The 20,744-nt window shown below is 41.7% G+C and overlaps 1 protein-coding gene across 3 annotated transcripts in view; it reads left to right on the forward strand.

The window, feature by feature from the left end:
- ACER2 (alkaline ceramidase 2) overlaps positions 1 to 18,747 on the forward strand; it is a 33,013-nt gene extending 14,266 nt beyond the window's left edge. For all 3 annotated transcript variants that reach the window (XM_053298435.1, XM_053298436.1, XM_053298437.1), the window contains 4 exons: positions 759 to 900; positions 6,998 to 7,135; positions 10,762 to 10,899; positions 12,461 to 18,747. In XM_053298435.1, the coding sequence (XP_053154410.1) occupies positions 759 to 900; positions 6,998 to 7,135; positions 10,762 to 10,899; positions 12,461 to 12,647 (605 nt within the window). In that variant the 3' untranslated portion in view covers positions 12,648 to 18,747. The remainder of the gene's footprint in view (positions 1 to 758; positions 901 to 6,997; positions 7,136 to 10,761; positions 10,900 to 12,460) is intronic.
- Positions 18,748 to 20,744: the final 1,997 nt, after the last annotated feature.

Here is a 20,744-nt window from a genome sequence, read left to right on the forward strand (position 1 = left end):
TGAGGCAGTCAGTGGATCGGTGGATGTCATATGGGTTGAGAAGCGCTCCCTAAGATACACAGGACTCTGTCTTCTGCCACAGCAGGCTGGGAGGACAGTGGGCAAAGGGACTTACTTAGTTACTTATTTGTTTTTACATTTTATATCCCACTTTTCCTCCAAGGAGCCGAGAGCGGTGTACTACATACTTAAGATTCTCCTCACAACAACCCTGTGAAGTAGGTTAGGCTGAGAGAGAAGTGACTGGCCCAGAGTCACCCAGCAAGTATCATGGCTGAATGGGAATTTGAACTCAGGTCTCCCTGGTCCTAGTCCAGCACTCTAACCACTACACCACGCTGGCTCTCTGATTTCTTTCCTTTCAGACTCATTTCTCCTGTAGTGGAGAAATGAGTCTGAAGGTACAACAGTTAGATAATGTTTTGCTGCTTTGAAGCCTTTAAAGCATATGTGCTCTCTCAAGAGTACAATTTATATTGGTATAGCTGGTTATACAAATGCAGCCCTCTCAGGCCAAGACTTACAGCAATATTTTGTTTTGAAATTCACTTTGGCTGTGCAGTTGCTTTGGATTTTGGTTTAATTTGATTTTAAAAAACAAACTTTGCATTTGGTTGTGTGCTTTGATTCCATGTATAATTTTCAGTTATTCATCATCCATGTAAAACCATCTATTGTTGTTGAACCTTACTCAGACAAGTGTATTCCAGCAGTGCTGTAAGGTATGTGACCCTTTGTTGTATAATGTATCCCTCTAGGAATTGGATCGGTCTACTTCCATGCTACACTTAGCTTCCTGGGTCAGATGCTCGATGAGCTCGCCATACTCTGGGTCCTGATGTGTGCTCTGGCTATGTGGTTTCCCAGAAGATACCTACCCAAAATATTTAGGAATGACAGGTAATGTCTCTTAAAGCATTGATGGATCACAGTGACCATCTCCTGACGAGGGAAGAAGAAGAAAGGCAGGCAGGGAAGAGAAATTTAGATAGTGCAGTTTAAAGGTAGCAACCCAGAGATTTTCACTTCACTTTTAAATCTGCTGCTGAGTTAGGAGACAAGGCAGCTATCCTGCCACACCTCCCACTGTATGGTCCAGCCAGCTGGCTACTGTAGGCAGGGGTGCAAGTAGGAGAAGCCCGAGTTGCCTTGTCTCTCAGTTCAGCAGCAGATCTAAAAATAAGGGGGGAATGTCTGGGTTGCAACCTGGTAACCTTATCATAAAGCTTAATTGAGAGTGAGTCTGGAGTTGCAGGTTGAAACAAAAAGTCTTTCAAAAGGGCCCTAGATCTGGGAAAATTGAAGGCTGCTGCCTTGAAGGATCCCATATGATAGAAAGATTTCTCATTATATTGTTAATCTTGTTGCTTTTCAGTGCATTCCTGGCTTGGTGCAGTCTCTGCTTTCTTTAATTCTGTCTTTTCTTTCTGCTGGTGCTCCTCAGTGCGGGTCAATATTTTACAGTCTCCATAGGGCAGTGACTTTAATCTCACCTTATGGCAGGATTCTGAGTCCAGAACTCTTCATCAGGCTAAAGCAAAAGCATTGAGGCAAAGGAAGGGAAGGGGCAAGTGGGAAGTGTCCCATTAGTACCAAAGTTGGGTTTACAAATTCCTCTCCTGGATAGCTAATTGCATTGTTCTCCAAAACACAAAATTATAGGTAGGCATGTTGGTCCCATTAAGTAGAAGAAGTAGTAGTAGTAGTAGTAATCCACAATCCTAGTAGGACAATAACTTTATTATGACCCACTTACAAGAGGGATCTTTGAACTGAAGAAGACCATCTTCTTAAGACCAATGAGGGGACTTACCTTTTTGAGGGATGAAATGTCCTCCAACACTAGGAAGTACCACTCAGTTTGGCTTCAATTGACTCTTAACCTATTGTAACACCCAAAATGTATCTCTTTCACAGTATAAAACCTATCAACCTAAGAACATAAGAATAGCCCTGCGGGATCAGGCGTAAGGCCCATCCAGTCCAGCATCCTGTTTCACACAGTAGCCCACCAGATGCCGCTGGAAGCCACAGGCAGGAGTTGAGGGCATGCCCTCTCTCCTGCAGTTACTCCCCTGCAACTGGTACTCAGAGGCATCCTGCCTTTGAGGCTGGAGATGGCCCTCAGCCCTCCGACTAGTAGGCGTTTATAGACCTCTCCATGAAGTTATCCAAATCCTTCTTAAAGCCATCCAGGTTGTTGACTGTCACCACATCTTGTGGCAGAGAATTCCACAAGTTGATTATGCGTTGTTGGTCCTAGATTTCATTTGTTGGTCCTAGATTTCCCGGCAATCAGTTTCATGGGGTGACCCTTCTCTGTGTTTTCTTTCTGTCTTCCTTGGAAAGAATGTATGTGTTTTGGCTGAGTGATGGGAACTGGGCTAAATAACCCTTAGATTTTATGTTTCCCAATAAGTTGGTATAGCTGTAGCGGAAATACTACACTCTAGGTTCTTTCTAGGTAGGGGCCAACACCCTTTCCGCTAGATTCAAAGCACTTTATTACATAATAAGAATTTATTATGTAATAAAGGCCGGGCCTTCACCTAACACACGTAGGTGATGGGTGAAGAACCCCACAAAATCGTGGTGATATATTATATACTCATTCTTATATTTATGTTAGGTTCTTGTAAACTGAGCATCCTCCCCGCAGAAGGACCAGTCATGGTTCTTCTAGACAAGATACATTGTGGTCCCAACTACGCATGTAGGCTCTTCAGAGTACAGTAATCTCAAGCATGTGATGAGTTACTTCACAGGCACGACTGGCCATGTGATAACAGGGAGGAGAGCTGGAGTTTTTTCAGACAGCAACTTTACCACGACTTTGCTTTGGAAGGATGGATGTGCTTTCGCATATTGGCCAGATTTACCCCGAAGTCCATGCTATATTTCAGAGAGCACTTGACACACAATTTGGGTTTTCCCCTCCATAGTGGAACCTAGCCAGATTTATGTCTGGACTAAAAAAAAAATCTTCTTTTTGCATTGGAGTATCTGTTATGCCCTTAACTCGCAGTAAAACCTCATGGTAAACCAGCAGTAAAGCCTGCTGTCTGAAAAGCCTCCTGGTCTTGTGATAGCAAGCATGAATTGTCCCCTTTGCTAAGCAGGGCCCACCCTGGTTTGCATGGGATGGTAGACTACATGTGAGTGCTGTAAGATATTCCCCTTAGGGGAAGAGGCCACTCTGGGAAGAGCATCTTCAAGGTTCCCAGTTCCCTCCCTGGCATCTCCAAGATAGGGCCGAGAGAGACTCCTGCCTGCAGTCTTGGAGTAGTCGCTGCTAATTTGTGTAGACAATACTGAGATAGATGGACCTATAGTTTGACTCAGTATATGGCAGCTTGCTATGTTCCTATTGCCACCCACCTGCAACATGTCTTCTGCATGGTGACTGTAGTGCGTATTCTGGTCCTGGGCTTGTGTTTCCCATCTCATCTATATTAGCTCATGACCTTGCAATAACTTCTTAATGCCCACTCAGTTGAAGAGTATGACTACCTCTTCTCCTACCCTGCTTGGAGAAGCCCAGGTGGCTGAAATTTTACTGAATTATAATTTAGGACATGGAAAAGTGTTCAAAATATCTTACATTGTAGGAATACAGTGCTTTGAGTTTCACAGAACTCTCTGTGTTGTAAAATGCAAAGGAAATAAAGTTTCAGGCATGTATAAGGATCAACTAAACTGCAAGTAACTAAACATCTGCCTTTGTAGTCATTTGCACCTTATTATGTAGCTGCTCTCTATATACACCTGAAATATTTGTTCTCTTTCCATGGTGCATGGTGAAGAGTTTTATTACACTTGGAAGCCTGCATATTCCTTCCCCCAACCTTAGTTTTCTCCCAATATATATTATCTGTTTATTCCATTGCATCCCGCATCTCTTGCAAGCACCAGGGCGTCCATAATCTGTTGAATCATCATGGAATAAACATCTTGGTTTCGTACCATGGTGTGCATCTGAAAAAAAGTAATAACAAATAATCAACCATCCACGATAATTTCTACAGGTTTTTTAAATTCTCAGAATGCTTGACTTTTGTTGTTAGAGCAGTAGTTTTCAAAGTGGGGCTCCAAAGAATCTTATCAAGAGTCACTTTAATGGAAATATCAATAATGGCAGAGAAAACAACTTACTTATCACTACTGATTCTCCCCCACCCCCGCAATCTGCAGAAGCAGGAAAGGGTTTGGTGTGCTCTAGATTCACATTCTCAATTCACAAACAAGTCCATGATGAATCCTAATGGTTTTGACCAGTTGTCTTTGTAAATTGACTATAAACCTTGGAGGATGTGCCCTAGAATCTTCTACAACACACAAACACACAGTGGTTCCTTGGAAGACCAATACATATGGAAAGGTTCCCTGAAAGGGTAAAACTTTTTGAAAAATTGCATTCTAGTTTTCTGCCTTTCCAAAAGTCACTGTTCGTGACTTGTTGCCATTAACCGTTTATTTACTATTTTTCACAACCGTTCTACTAAAACACTGCTCAAATTATTATTATTATTTATTATTTATTATTCAATTTCTATACCGCCCTTCTAAAAATGGCTCAGGGCAGTTTACACAGAGAAATAATAAATAAATAAGATGGATCCCTGTCCCCAAAGGGCTCACAATCTAAAAAGAAACATAAGCAACAGTCACTGGAGGTACTGTGCTGGGGGTGGATAGGGCCAGTTACTCTCCCCCTGCTCAATAAAGAGAATCACCACGCTAAGAGGTGCCTCTTTGCCAAGTTAGCAAATTGCAAATTGCTTGCAATTAAAAATAAAACAACCCTCTTAAATAGCTCATGGCTGTCAGCCCAGTCTTATGACTCTAGCATGCTTCTATGAGACTTGTTTGTGCCTGTGAAATTGCACGCTGCATTCCTTTGCCGGAATGCTGATGCTCTCTGATCTTCCAGCCCCCCAAATCTAAACGAATCCCAGATTTTCCAGTTGTTTTTGCCATGTTAATAGACAAAGTTCTGACATGCAATTGGGTGGCAGCTGCAAAACGTTTTCTGCTGTCATAATTGTATGTGGTTACATAAGGATTATTAACCAGCCAATCAACCCTTTAGCAGTTTTGCTTTACATTTTGTACTTGGATGTGTACATCTGAATACAAGGCATGTGCTTCATTTTCAAACGTGCATATTTGACAAAAGGTGCATGTATCTTTGTACCAGAGTAAAACATGCAAGGTAAGAATTGGTCCTAAGTAAGTGTCAGTCCTGTCAGCTATGTTAACAGAATTGGACATTTCCCATTTCAAACTGACTCCATGGGCAATATGTTTCAAATAAATAAAATATGTTGGCTGTGGCACAGATCCCGAGTTGCTCCTGATCTATAGACATTATTACTTAAGGTGCTGAGCAGACCTTAAACTGAGTCTGGGATAATTGTGGGAATCCTGAGACAGAGCTGAGCTTAGTTTTCACTGTTATCAAAAAAAGCACCTCTGTTTGCCATTTAATTGGATTTTCACCCAAATTTCAGCCATGAGAAGAATTTTCTGTTTAGTTTAAGATTTTGATATATAACAGCAAAACAACACAACATTGTTAAACATCAATTTCCAGAATGCATGTAACAGTCATAGGAACATAGGAAGCTGCCATATACTGAGTCAGAGTCAGACCATTAGACTATCTAGCTCAGCATTGTCTACACAGACTGGCAGCAGCTTCTCCAAGGTTGCAGGCAGGAATCTCTCTCAGCCCTATCTTGGAGAAGCCAGGGAGGGAACTTGGAACCTAGATGTTTTTCCCAGAGCGGCTCCATCCCCTGAGGGGAATATCTTACAGTGCTCACACTTCTAGTCTCCCATTCATATGCAACTAGGGCAGACCCTGCTTAGCTAAGGGGACAAGTCATGCTTGCTACCACAAGACCATCCCTATTCCAAAATAAATAATGATGCGGTCCCTGGGCCCAGTTGCTTCACAAACTTAGGGAAGCTCCTAACCCCAAGAGGGAAGGAGCTGTGCAAACTCACCACTTGTGTGTCCAAATTCCAGGAAACTCCTCCACTTGAATGAGGTGAAGGTTTGGCAGAGTGCCTTTGTCTCAGTCCATGCAAACTCCAGCCCTGTAGTTCAGCCTGCAATCACATGGGGTGGAGGGATGGTTGATGCAGTGGGGAATTATTGCACGCCGGAGGATAATAGGATTCTTAAAAGGGGTCTGTACCCTCATGGCTTAAGGAATAATGGGATGGAATTGACCCCAAGGAATGCATACCAAAGGTGTGCACGAACTGAGGTTCTTGCATACCCTTTGGCACCAAACTGCTTTGGACCCGTGAGGAGGGGAGTGGGAGCTTTGAAAGGAGAACAGATCCTTACCTGTTCTCCACTGCCCCATGCTGCTTCCTGCAGAGGTGGCACTCATCCCAAGTACCTGTGTGTGCTGCCAGCATGCACTTGGTGCCCATGCATGCGTGGACATCATGTGCATGCTGGCGCCATGTGCCATGACTTGGGAGGAGCGCCACCCAGCAGGAAGCTGCATGTGGTGGTGGAGACCAAGTAAGGACCTGCTCTCTTAAAGCTCCCACGCTTTCCTCTCCGCAAACCAGTTCTCGAACCTTGGTTTGTGCACTATGCATACTGGGGCATGCACGCTTGAAGTTCTGAGCTGAATGATATAGCAGTTCTATGGCAACTCAACACTGGCACTTCCAGTGAGAGCACACCAGTACTGGATTGCATTACATCTACCCTGGCATCAACAGTCCTTGGGTGCTGTCCCCTGAGCATTGCCCCGTGCATCTTCTTTTCAATAAACTTGTACAAGACCCCTTAAAATGAACAAAGGTTATTCAGCATCAGTATTTGGTGGCTGCATTCTTCACAATTATTCCAAAAATATCAAGCTTCTCTGCATCATTGAACAATCTATTATTTTGACTCTTGTTTTTCATTTTCATTTCTATATATTTAATGCCTGATAGTTGCTTTAACAAAAAACATATGATTATCCAGGGGTCGTTTTAAAGCAGCAGTGGGCATCCTTTCTGGAGTGACGACTTGCCTTGCCTTCATTAAGCCTGCCATCAATAACATCTCGCTGATGACACTGAGTGTTCCCTGCACTGTACTGCTAATTGCTGAGCTTAAAAGGTGGGTGTTTGTCTCTGATCAGAGGCGTAACTATAGGGGGGGCAGGGGGGGCATGTGCCCCGGGCACCATCTTTTTTGGTCACATGGGGGGCGCTGCCATGACAAAAAAATTTTTTTTTAATTTTTTTAAAATTTTTTGTTAATACAAATGTTTCCTGCTCAGTGCAGCAGCGCTGCAGCAGTCAAGGGAGCACGTCGCGCCCCCTCCCCCACGAGTGGTCCCTTCCGTGCCGCCCGCGCCCCCCCCCATTGCTTTGCTGGCGCCTGGCGGCCAGTCAGTGGCCTGGCTTGGCGGCGGCGGCGGGCGCTTGTGAGGAAAAACCTAAGTATAATGTAGTATGTTGGGGGCGCGGGGGGGCGCCATTTCAATGCTTGCCCCGGGCGCCGTTTTCCCTAGTTACGCCTCTGTCTCTGATGGCCTCGATGAGGCAGCTTTGCTTCCTGAGAACTTACATTTGGAAACACGCACACCTCCAAGTGTGTGATTTACATAAAGGTGGGACAAAATGACACTTCCAGAATTCAAATACAAAGAGGCTGCAGCTTAAATGCTCCTTTAGACTTTCCATGCACCTTGAAGTGTGTTGTTTTGGGTGGATGTGTTTGGGTGGAGGTGACAATAATTGCTCTTATATAATAACAGAATATATTGTTTTGCTTGTAACCTATGCTTTTGTAGGCAAGGCCATAGGGCCAAGAACACTAGAAAGGAACCACCCTCCACTTGAATGAGGTGAAGGTTTGGCAGAGTGCCTTTGTCTCAGTCCATGCAAACTCCAGCCCTGTAGTTCAGCCTGCAATCACATGGGGTGGAGGGATGATTGATGCAGTGGGGAATTATTGCACGCCGGAGGATAATAGGATTCTTAAAAGGGGTCTGTACCCTCACCCTTACTTGTTCTCATTTTAGCTTTCAGGTGAGACTCTCCCATGCTGACAGAGGGAGACTCTCTACCCTCACATCTCTGTGGGGCAAGCCCTATTGCCTGTCCTTTGTTGCCATCCAGGTGGCCTTATTCAGATGGAAACCAGAAGGGCCAATTAGACAAAGATTTTGTCTCCCTGCACTATTTCTAGGGTTCCATACACAAAATAGTTAGTTTTTAATGGAATATACTGCCACAGTATGTGGCGATGGCCATTGACTTAAAGCAGACTAGTGATGAGCCCGGACCGTTCCAGAGGTCATTCTGCAGGCCTCCGGACCAGTCCGGACATGGGCGGTTCGGGTGATTGGGCTGGGGGGTTACTTTAAGAGTGGGGGGAGGGTTTACTTACCCCTCCCACCGCCTTCCCCCTCCGGCGCCCGTAGTCCTTAACTGGGGCGGCAGGATACCTTCCTGCCGCCCTTTCTTATGTTTTGCTGCTGCTGCCGGCTACGCTGCAAAAGGCTTCAATCAGCCTGTAGCTAACGCGCGCACGTCGCACACGTGCTTCATGTCTCCTCCGACGTGCACGCGCTACAGGCTTATTGAAGCCTTTTGCAGCAGCAGCAGCAAAGCATAAGAAGGGGTGGCAGGGAGGTATCCTGCAGTTCCATGGTTCCGTGCACACCCCTAAAGCAGACTGCAGAACTTCAGCGCTCCAGTTGTCTTTGGACTACAGCTCCTATCAACCTACAGTACTACAGCTCCCATCATCCTCAGTACTACAGCCACAGTGGGCAGTACTGAGAATTATTAAAGTTTTAGTCCAACAGCTGCAGGAAGGCCAAAGTTGTGCAGCCTTAGCTTAAAGTAATCTAAGCCAGTGAAATAAGTCCATGAACGATATCCATTACTACTTGTTCTGATAGCTGTATGGATTCCTCATGTTCGGAGGAGTATGCCACTGAACACCACTTGCTGCTGGCTGGGGAGCAACACTGGAGGAAAGCTGTTGCCTTCATGCCCTGATGGTGGATTCCCCACTGGCTGTGTGAAACAGGATGCTGGACTTGATGGACCTTTGGTCTGATCCATCAAGGCTCTTATGTTCTGAAATTCACTTAATGAAGATTAACAGAGCCAGAGCCAGATGTTTGTAGAGACTTGGGTAAGAGGGTCAATGGGCCTCCCTTGTCCAGTTTGCCCCTAGATGGCTTCTAGCATGTAGGTGGTGCCTCCAATTACTACTGAGTAACCACAGACCGTCTCAAAACATCTGCGGTTAGCTGAAAGGGCTTACAGAACAAAGGCTGATCCTTTCAAGCGGCACGTATGATTAATATAAATGAGAAGACATAACATTTCAAATGTCCCAAGCATTTCACATACAGTGTCTTGTAATCTTTACAACTACTTTGTAAGGTCAGCCAGTGTTATCCCTTTGTTTTAGATAAGGGTCTGTAAGAGAGAGAGAGTGATTCGCCTAAGAGCATCTAGTGCGTTAATGGCAGAGGCAGGATTGGAACCAGGAAAGTCCTGATTTGTAACTCAGTCTCTTAGTCACAATGCTACTAGAGTGTAAATTACACCAAATGTTCCTGCTGATTGTGTGCCTGGGAGATAACTGCCCATAAGCAGGGAAGATGATGACCGGAATTGATGGTGGGCCCTGGCAAATTCTCAACTCCTATCACAAATGATGGCATCCCCACCCTTCCCAAGGAAAGAAAAGTCAAGATACATTGGTCTTTTTTTCTTTTTTAAATCATGTTTACATGTTCATGAATGGATTTTTCATTGCTTTTACCTGCCTTGATACTTTTAGTACAATAAAGCATTTGAGAGAATGTTTAATTTGTGCTTATACAAATAACCTATCTCCTCTATTAATTCCTTAGGTAGACCTAATTTTTGTTTATTTTCTGAATTAGTGGTTATATGGCATTCTAATCAAATAGTTGCATGATGTAACACAGGATATAATTCCTACAGTTGTTAGTTTGAATTCCTATGTGGAAAATAAAGCCGTGTTGATTCCTATGGTGGGGATTTATACACAGATGCATCATCCAAAAGAGATTATCTTGTTCCATTTAGCAATATAAAAAGCTGTTCATTACCCTCTATGCACACCAATGCAGGAGAGTCCATGAAGGAGAAAGGACAGGAACCTATAGAGTATATTCCACATGCTGCTTGGCTCACTTTTCAAGGAGGGGAAAGTGTTTGATACCCTTCTATATGGGTCTCAGACCTGCAGTTGAAATTAATGGGACTTAAAAAGCGCTTACATTTTAGTGGAATTAATGCAAACAATGTATTGATCATATTTATTAATACTGAGTATAACAATCATCCTTATTTGATGCAAATAACACCTTAAAAGGGCTTGAAAATTCCTTAAAAAATTTTTTTAGTTATTAAAAATAAATAAATTAAAACTCTACTTCAGCAAAAACTTCCAGGGCAGTGTACAGTCAAAATTAAAACAAGAGATACACCACGTAGATTGAAACAAATCCATACTAGAAGAGCAGCATCTTAAAACAGTGGAGATTAAAACCATCTTAGACATTCTAAAATGCACAGGCACCAAAAATGTCTGTCTAGTGCCCAAAAGGCAATGTCAGGCCAATGTCTCCAGGGAGAGCATTCCAAAGTTGTACATAGATTGATCTGACTTAATCTTCAGTCTATTTTATTTCATTACTGTGTTGCTTAACTGCTTAATAATTTCCCCCACCCTGCCTTTGCTTTTAGGTGTGACAATTTGCGAGTGGTCAAACTGGGGTTATTTTCTGGTCTCTGGTGGACTTTGGCACTCTTTTGCTGGATAAGTGACAGAGTATTCTGCGAGATCTGTTCATCATTTAACTTTCCGTATTTGCACTGTGTATGGTGAGTCCTATGTGGTTTGATTTTAATGATGACCACATTTTTCAGTATTGCCAAATGGTTCAATCTGTGGTCTCCAACAGAAAATCTAGGCATTGTAGGCAGCATTGGCACTAACTTTAGTTTAACTAACAACTATAATGGGAGGTGGAAAAAAATTAATTGCTTTTGATTATAGATGTGACTTCCCATTTGTTGTACAGTACATGCTCTGCATGCATAATGTTCCAGATTGATCCCTGGCATCTCTATTAAATTATCTCGGGAATAGAAGTAAAATACCTCGGCTGGGAACGGCTCCTGTTTGAGGTTTTGGTGAGCTGCACCAAGTTAGAAGATAGTGCGGAGTGAAATGGACCAGTGGTCTGACTTAAAAATAACTTTAGGCACTTTCATCTGTTCATCGTTAAACAATAAAAGATGCTGTGTTGGCTTGCCTCTCAGTATCTGAAGCTCCTCCTTCCTTCATCCAAAAGACATGTTCTGTGTGGATCACCACCAAGAACGTAATGGCAAGGAATCAACACATTCTTGGAAAACTAGCTACAGTACATAGATTCAACTTTAGAATGATTTGGCAAAATTAAATTGAAACACTGCAATAAAATATAAATAGCAAATTTATAAAGGGCCTCCAAACAGGTTTGTGTGCACATCCCTAATGCAAGTATGGTCCCAGAGTATAAAAATTGTGTTGAGCACTGCAATTCCACCTTGCTCCTGCAACATGCATGCACTGTTGATTGTTCCAAATAAATATGCTTAGCCAGTTTCTTACTCTTCTAGTGAGATGCTCACATGCATCTAATAAGCTGGCAGGGGGGTTCGGTGGGCACATAGCTCAATGGTAGAGCACCCCCTTGGCTCTTTACAAGGCCCCATACTCAATCTCTGGCATCTCTATGACTGCTTCCAGAGATGTTGAAGAGCTGCTGCCACAATAGGTGGTTCAAAAGCTAGACACACCAATGGTCTGGCTCCATATAAGGCAGCATTATACATTTGGTTCATCTCTGAATCGTGGAAGAGAGCAATTTTGAAGTCTCTGTTCCCTGCAACTCTGCATTGTGTTCTCTCAGTGGAGCTCGCTTTCATCTCTCTATGGCACAGATAGCGTTCACAGAAGAATCCTGAGTTCTTTATTCATGTGTCAAATTCCTCATTCTACAGAATGTGTAGTTTCTTTTCAGAATTAAAAAGATTGCTAACTGTATGTTAGAGGAAGGTTTTTTTTTGTTTGTTTGTTTGTTTGTTTTTTCAGTTATATCCTGCTCTTCCTCCGAAGAGCTCAGAGTACATGGTTATTTTTATCCTCACAACAACCCTGTGAGGTAGGTTAGGCTGAGAGATAGATGTCTGGCCCAGAGTCACCCAGTGAGTTTCATGGTTGAATGGGGATTCGAACTCGGGTCTTCCTGGTCCTAGTCCAACACTCTAACCACTACGCTATGCTGGTTCCTCCCCACCCACCCAACCACCACCACCACCACAACAACAACAAACCAACTGCTGAGCTAAATGCTTGGCTTTGTATTTAGTCTTTGTTTCTCTTCTGTCTTTTCAGGCACATCCTTATTTGCATTGCCGCTTACCTGGGCTGCGTCTGTTTTGCCTACTTCGATGCTGTCTCGGAGATCCCTGAACAAGGTCCTGTCATAAAGTTTTGGCCCAGTGAGAAATGGGCTTTCATCGGGGTTCCTTATGTCACCCTCCTCTGTGCTCACAAAAAATCACCATTGAAGAATACATGAACATTAACCCACAGCAAAGAGGCAATAGACTATAGATATGTATTTCTTCAAACAGTGTGATTCTGTAATGGGAGCCATGAGGCCTGTTTTCTGTTTCTGATTCGTAAGCATGTGATAGATACATGTGTAAGATTTAGAAGGAACCAGAAAAAGATCTCCTTTGCATCTCTTCTTGGTGGGACTCTAGTGACCTAATTTGACGCTGCCTCAGAGATCCAGATGAAATGGGAAATGTGTGATTGCTGCTAGAAACAGCAGCTCTAGACCATCATCACCTCCTCTCTTTCTTTCTCCCCCATAACCAATAATAAAAGAAGATGCATGGTGTCTTCAGATTAAGAGTTTCTCTGCTACACTTCATAGCTGTCACTTAAGGAATGAGGGTAAAGAAGCTTGGAATGCACCAGTATCACATCATGCCAGTTTTCTAGATGTCACCAGAAAGGAGAGGAGGCGATGTAGGACTGCTGTTTTCTGTGGCAGCCATAATACCTGAAGAATACCTGTTGTTGTCTCTTGCAGGTGGATTTATACACACACTTTTCATGCTGAAATAGAGATGTGAGTGCAAAATTCAGGTATTATCCATTTTGAGTTAACTCTGCTCTCAGTGAAGTCAGTCAGGGAGGCCAAGTTCTGTCTGAAATGACAGAAAGTGAAGTGAATACAACCCTGTCCCCACTGCCCTCCTCAGGATTCAATACGATTAATAGATGAGTAATGTACAAACAAGAATTCTTTGAAAGAGATTAATGCAGCATTAATCCACCAGATTTTTGAAAAAGCAATTCACCTTAATCTGCATTTAAAATCCAGAGCTATTCGAAAACAAATTAAGCTGGGAATGTTGATGTTAACTGTCAATCAGTGTTTGCTACATATTGCTGTAATGCAATTTTAGAGGTGCTCACAGAGTGAGCTCTGAAACTCTGGCATCCGTTTAGCTTTATTTCCTTTCAAGGACAGTAAGGACTTTGGTTCACAAGCAGCTCCACTGAGGTCATGAAAGCTGTGTTAACTTTCAAAATGACATGGTGCAATTTGTGTGAGAACTAACAAGATTTCCGAATTGTTTCATACTTTTTAGGCAACATTTTGTTAGACAATATTATTGTTAATATGGGTCTCTGCAATTCTAGCTGCATCTTAACTGGAGAGAGAATACAAGCTCCAAACATCATGTTTGGATTCTAACTCCAAGCACAGGATAGTTTGTTCTGGTTGAAATCCTAACCAAAATCAAGGCTTTAACCAAACACTATAACATATTTAATTACAACACATTTTTTAACATGGTGTAGTAGGGATTTTTACCTTTATAAACTCTATAACATTACAATGACAATGTTGGCTTAGAGCCCACTTCTGATTTTTGATAGCCAACATCGGTGGCAACCTGATTTTTATATTCGTGTTGATAAAGCAGTGTTTGTTGTGACAGCAGAGTTGCTTACTTTGTCACCAGAAAAATGTCATCATATGTTCAACAGGGCAGAATCCCCCAGTTCTACCCTTTGGTCATGTAAAATCCATTGCTATAAAAAAGATACATAATTACCTGGTCCTGTTGGGTCCAAATGCAGGGAAGACTTCCATGCAGGGAGGACTTGGACATGGCCTTGCCGCTGTTGCTCTTCTTTGGTGTCATGCATGTACTTCATTGTGGCAATTGTACCACTTTGGGAGCAATCGGCGGCCAGCCATGGATGGGGTACTGTGCTGAGAGTAGGTCTGGGGTCTCTTCCATGGATGGCAAACTGCCCAGTCCTGAGCATTGCTTTGGTAGTCCAAGTGATTGTAAGGTTAGGCACTGTTACATATTTTAAGGTGTTACGTATTTTAAGTGACACTCGAATCATATGGTTCTAACATGGTGGACCAGTAAAAGAGTTCTTAGGATTATTATATCAGTACAGCATTACAAAACATGCTGGCATTTGCTTGGCACTGAAGTGCAAATGCTTTAAAGTGCCTAATATCAATTGGGAAACGTACTAATTTACCCATTATAAGGAGTAGCTATGAATGTCATAATTCTCTTTGCATACTGAGTTTGCACTTTTCTTTCTTTCATCATTTTTTGTTGACTTCTAGTTTTGAATGTTACTTGCATTTACTCAATTACTGATTTCAGGGAAGTGTCCCTCTTAACTTGTTTTAACATTTAGGGTTGATTTGGCCACCCTGCATAACTTCACTTGAAGCCTTGGCTCCGCATGACATCCCTGACAAGCCTCAGGAGTGTGCATGCCTCCCTCTGTGCCTATGTGGGTGTCTCCTTTGGATTTATGTTAAAATAAACCAAGATTGGTCATGATGCCTGAACTGATCAATCTCAGTTTACTCTAGCCTCCTTACTTGAAATAAGCCGCAATATAAAACCAAGGTCTGAAATGAGTTCCAAATTGCAGGGTCCCCCACCCCCCACAATAAATACTTTAGAATAAACCAAGTTTGCTTGGTTCAGACATCATGATGGATCCTAGTTTATTTTAACTTAACTCCAAAGCAGACTCTCGTGTAGGCATGGGAGGAGGGAGAGAGCACCCTTGAGGCTTTGGAATGTTGCAAAGAGCCAGACTTTAACTGAAGTTCTGCCTTATGTCTGCTCCAGGCCTTAAACTCTCAGAGCTGAGCTGCATGTTCAGAAAAAGCACATGGTTTAGACTTCCTGGTACAGCACCATTTCTGAATGCAGGTGGAGAAATTGCATGTTTGGAATATTCCACCATCTAGTTTTTATGACAAAAACTAGCAAATTTGGGAGAAGGGTAGCCAGAACTCTTCCTCCTGAGAACTAGCCTCCACAGTGTTTTCTTTTTGGCTTATGAAGTAGTATGTTGTGCATTCTGAAATAGTAAATCCAAGGAGGATTGGAATATGTGCCTTTTTCTGTCATGTAGATGGGATTTGGCTGGTTATGCAAACTACTACTACTTGTAACCTGTTAACTGTTGCACCAGTATAGTTATGTATCCCTTCCCCACTATTTCATTTCTTTGTGAGTAACTAGGGCTATCTTTTAGAGGCAAGCTTGATAAAGTCCTGCTGAAAGGAGCCATACTTTCACTTGCCCTAGTGAAAGTACAACTCCTCTGAACATTCCAACTGTCTGATCCCTGCACATTTTTAGGTCTTGCTGCTCTGTTAGATATTTTCCCCCCTTCTTGTACAGATCCTGCAGCTGTTGAAGCTGTTCCCTGGGAATCCAGCTCCTGCCTTGAAAGACACTTTCCTAGCTGCTTGACCTTGAGGGATTTGAAAGCTGCGACTTCTTTTCTTGTTATAGTGCTGTGGTAGGAAGGCCACACCTGATGAAATTCTCTAATGATTCACATAACTGAAAGACACAGGATTACCTAGATTAGCAATTGGCAACTAAAGTTCAAATCTGGCATCCAAGAGGGTACCAGCTGTCCCCTTGGTTTTCAACCCAGAAGCAAGAAGAGTGTTTGGAAGAAATGGTGGATATAGTAGTGAGGGGTGGCCGAGGTGGTGATGGGGAGCTGGCATTTCTACCTTTTATCTCTGAGTAGACCTCCAGTAAATTTGTTTGCTGATTCCAGAGTCCTCTATCCCAGGCTTCCCCAACCTGCGGGCCTCCAGATGTTGCTGAACTACAACTCCCAGCATCCCTAGACACAACTTATTGTGGCTGGGTATGCTGGGAGTTGTAGTTCAGCAATATCTGGAGGCCCGCAGGTTGGGGAAGCCTGCTCTATCCAATGATATTCTAAAATGCGTGTGCATGTTCTGAACCTGGTCCAACCTTGAAAAACTCTAGAATGGCTTTTGAGATGGAGACAGAACAGAGCCCCGACAGCAATAGCTCTTATAGATACTATTTGGAGCATCCCTGTGTATTTGGGGCAGAACTGAGTTCTGAGTGAATTAAGAGTGTGGTGTACATTTCTTCTTGTTTTTGCCAGTATATCAGGCCTGCTAGACAGTGGACACACTGTTTAGTTTTCAGTCTTGTCAACTGTTGGATAATAGAAAGACACTGAGGTTAAAGCAGGATTCTCTTAGTAATCCAGAGTAGACAAAGGATTTCTGCCCACAAAACAAAACACCACTCTTAGTGGTTTGACTGCCTCTTGCTATCAGTTACAGCAAAGCTAAAATGTTGTGCAATATAATCAATTGATTTGCATAATACCAGATTACATTTTCCATCAGGCTACTGAATTCAGACAGATCAGTTGCTTCTTTTTGCTCACCAGAAGACTCAAAAAGAAAATGTAACAGAAACATAAATAATTTTTTAAAGTGATCCAGCAGTTCCTAGGCTTAGGAAATTAGGGTTTTAAAAACATATATTGATAACTATGTGTTCTTCAAGATTTTGAGCATTTTATTAATGTTTAAAAGTTTGTGGTGTTCTTATCCAAGAATATTGAAGAGTTTTGTTTGGGGTCCTTAGTACATCCCACCTGAAGTGAGAGCCACGTGTACACAAATGTACAATATAGCATGTCATATTGGAATCATAAAAAAGACTGAGCCTGCTTGAGGAAAAGCTGTAGGCCTGAGTAAGGGAATATAAAAGAAAGGTATCTTTGCAGGAAAGTCCTGATACTTAGAGGCCGTTTGGCTATAAGAACCATCCCATCAACCACTGTAAACTAAATGTATGCCACATTAACCTAACTTTTTGGTGACATTTTGGGGGAGGGGGGCTTAATGATAATTTCGCATTCACTTTTTGTTTTAAGAATTTTGTATTCAGTTCTCTTAGCTGTTACTTGTATTGCAATCTTTGTTACCATTTTTCATAGGCCTTCTCTGCCTTTCCTTATTGTTTTTAGGAAATGTGTGGTAATTCTCAGGTACAGTGTTAATAATGCTGAATGTGATTCTTTGCCAGAAGTTAGCTGTAATTTTTTCTGGATAATATACCAAACAGTTATGAATACTGTGAATTGTGTCTAGTCCTAAATGAATACAGTATCTAGCAGAATGACAAGAATGAAATCAAATTAATATTTTAAAATAGAGGAAGCTATCAGTGCCTTAAGCACTTTTATGAGCAAGTGATTCAGTAAGCTGTTAAATCTTATTAGTGTGCTGCAATAAAAATGTTTTCTTTCACCCTTCTTTCTGAAAAATGAGTTTCCTAGAGACTGTGATCTAGAGAACCATACATACCTGGGAGATCCATTGCCAGTTATAGAACAGCAAAACCCAGTGACCTTTCCCTTTCTGTAGACTGAAGTAGGGAATGCACTGGCTCAGTAGAAATATTGTAGTTTCCAGTATAAAAATATGGTATTTCAGGAATGAATAGAGGTGTCTGAGTATATTATTTTACTCTTAACAGTTTGGAAATGGGATCGGGTGGCAAAACATCCTGGTTATTCAATGAATTATCAATGAATTATTTATTGATTATTCAACGAATAATCAGGAAGTTTTGCATTAAAAATTTCCAACCCAGAAACAATTCTGTGGTTGAAGTAAGTTATCAGAAACTTCATAGGTTTAATTTTTCCTGCTGCACTTTTTTGCTTTTGCTGAATTTGGAATTTTGCCTCTAGGGCTTTTTGTTCACTGGGGAAGGCAGTTAGGAATTGTGAAAAGGAGGAAGAAAAAGTGCATAAGGAGTTAAGAAACCTTGACTGAGAGTTTTCACATTTAAAAAAGTCAACTTCCAGATTGTTGGAAAGCCTCTCTTTAGCACTGCAAAATTTCTCAGTCTTATGAGCAAAGCCTTTTCTCAGCTTCTTTGATGAGTAGAACCTTATTGGCTTTTAAAAAACACGAAGAAGTTTAATACTATGATTATCAAAACAACATCTCCTTTATTTTAATAGGGTTTACTCCCTAATAAGTGTATTTAGCCTAAACATCCTGTAAGGGTACTGGATTCCAGTTCGGGATAGAGCAGGATAGTTCCACATAGATGCTTTGAAACTGCCTACAGTGATATCTTATGACACTTGCATTTTCTATGTTGACATGTGCAATGCCATGTAATACATTGTTCTCAGTATACAGAACATTCCACAGATGCTGTTTCTAACTTGCTGCACAATGATGTATTTTGTTGATGTGTAAATGTCCTGGATTTTTCTTAAATGAAATTACTGCAGTTTACATTCCTCGGCTTTAGTGAACTTGATGTTTCTCTTTCGTTTCTGTCACTTTTCTTTTAGTTTTGTATAACTGAATTCTGTATACTTCAAAACAATACTTGTGAGATCTTGTGGAAGAAAGGTGTTTTGAGGATTACCTTAAAAAAAAAAAATCCCTCCTCCCTGCCTACAGATCCAGAAGAATCTTCTTTTGACAGAAAAAACTAAAATATATGACATGTCATATAAAAAGAGAGAGTGAAAGTTATTGTTGAAAGTAAACCTTTGTCAATTTTTAGAGAGCTCCCCCCCCCACACACTTTAAGGTAACCATTCATAGGAAAACCATTCATAGGAACTGGTAGTTTTGAGATACTGCTAACAGCTATTCTAATAATGCAATGAACCAAAATGTGATCTTAAGGGCCAGTGTTGCATTGATATGATACTGTGACTGGCAGAGATGTAATACTAATGAGGCACCAAGCACACCTTTGGAGTGTGTTGCAAAATGGGAAGGAAAGTTTGGCTTCACATTGGGAGGCTCATTTTGTCATCAGTGCAGTGGAAACGGGATAGTGAATATTTTCTAATATAGCTGAGATTTGGTTATTCCTCCTACAATGTAAGTGATGGGTTTTTAAACTGTGAGACTATTGGAGCTTGGAATATAGCTAAAATATTTAAATGTTGTCTGATATAAGTACACATTGATTTACAGCTTTATATTAGTATGGACTTAATAGGCTTGGATAGATGGGTGTGTCTTGTTTGTGTACGTTTGTGACTTTGCACAAAATTAGGCGGGAAATTGAGATCTGCTTCATATGCACACATGTCTAAATATGATCAAAATCCAGTCAAAGTAATCCATTTTGAAGTCCCACTGTTCTCAGCAGGAGAATTAAGCAAGTGCTTATATATCTTCTGAATCAGTGAGCTTCAGGGCACTTAACCTCAGCTGGATTGTAACCAGACACTAAAAGGTACACCCAGAAAGCACACCTACATGGAATTGAAAATCCTTCCCGATATGTTGAAAAATTCAGGGGATATAATGCACATTCTTTTTCTCTGTTTCACTGGAAATAGGTTATGGTAACTTTCACCGAACATATTATATTTTGCAATATTAAATTATCTTTAGAACAAATACGTGGCTTCTGTTATCTTTAACATCATTTTTTAAAATATTACATTCACACAGTTATGCTGGAATCTGTTATTTGGGTCAACTATTTTTTGATATAAGTTTTAAGAACTTTTCATTACAGAAAGAAAGAACCAGAAAATAATAGAAAAGGGGTGAAACAAAACCAAATACCTATTATTCCTCTTAAAATTATTTCTGGCTTACATATTATACTGACAAACCATCATCCATAAGAACATTTTACATGCAGAAACATTAGGATTCCTCTTCTCTACAATGTCACTGAAGATCCCACACACCCCAGGATATATTTTAGGGACACTGGGAGGAAAATGAGCAGTGTCCTGGCCTTGGGCTTCTGATGTTCCTGAAGTCTCCTGCTGCTGGACAGGGCAGGCTTGTATTCTTTCAGAAGATCCCTACAATGTAACATATCCTATATGTAGGGCTGTCCAGGGGTGTAGCAAGGTTAGAATGGGCCCAGAGACAAGATTTTGAAATGTGCCCCGCCCGAAGCTCAGCTCATGAAGTAAAGAAATCTTAAATGAGGCTGAATAGTGGTAACAAAAAGCATAGTAAATATTTTTTTATATATGTATGTGTATATTATTCGTTTCTTCTGTTCATTTTGACTATCGTTGGACAGTGCCACCTGTCAACTGCCATGTGTCAACTACACACCTGCACGCACACACACACGTGCACACACACACACACTGGGGTCCTCAGTTTATTTTTTAGGTATTTTTGGAGTGTTTAGATTCTTTGGTGTCTTCATTACACACCTTCATTTCTTCTGTTCATTTTGACCCCACTGCTTTGCAGGTGGGAGTGGGGAATTAGTGGCATCCCATGTTCCAACTACCCCGC

This window comes from Hemicordylus capensis, chromosome 2 (genome assembly GCF_027244095.1).
Source record: "Hemicordylus capensis ecotype Gifberg chromosome 2, rHemCap1.1.pri, whole genome shotgun sequence".
Classification (NCBI taxonomy): Eukaryota; Metazoa; Chordata; class Lepidosauria; order Squamata; family Cordylidae; genus Hemicordylus; species Hemicordylus capensis.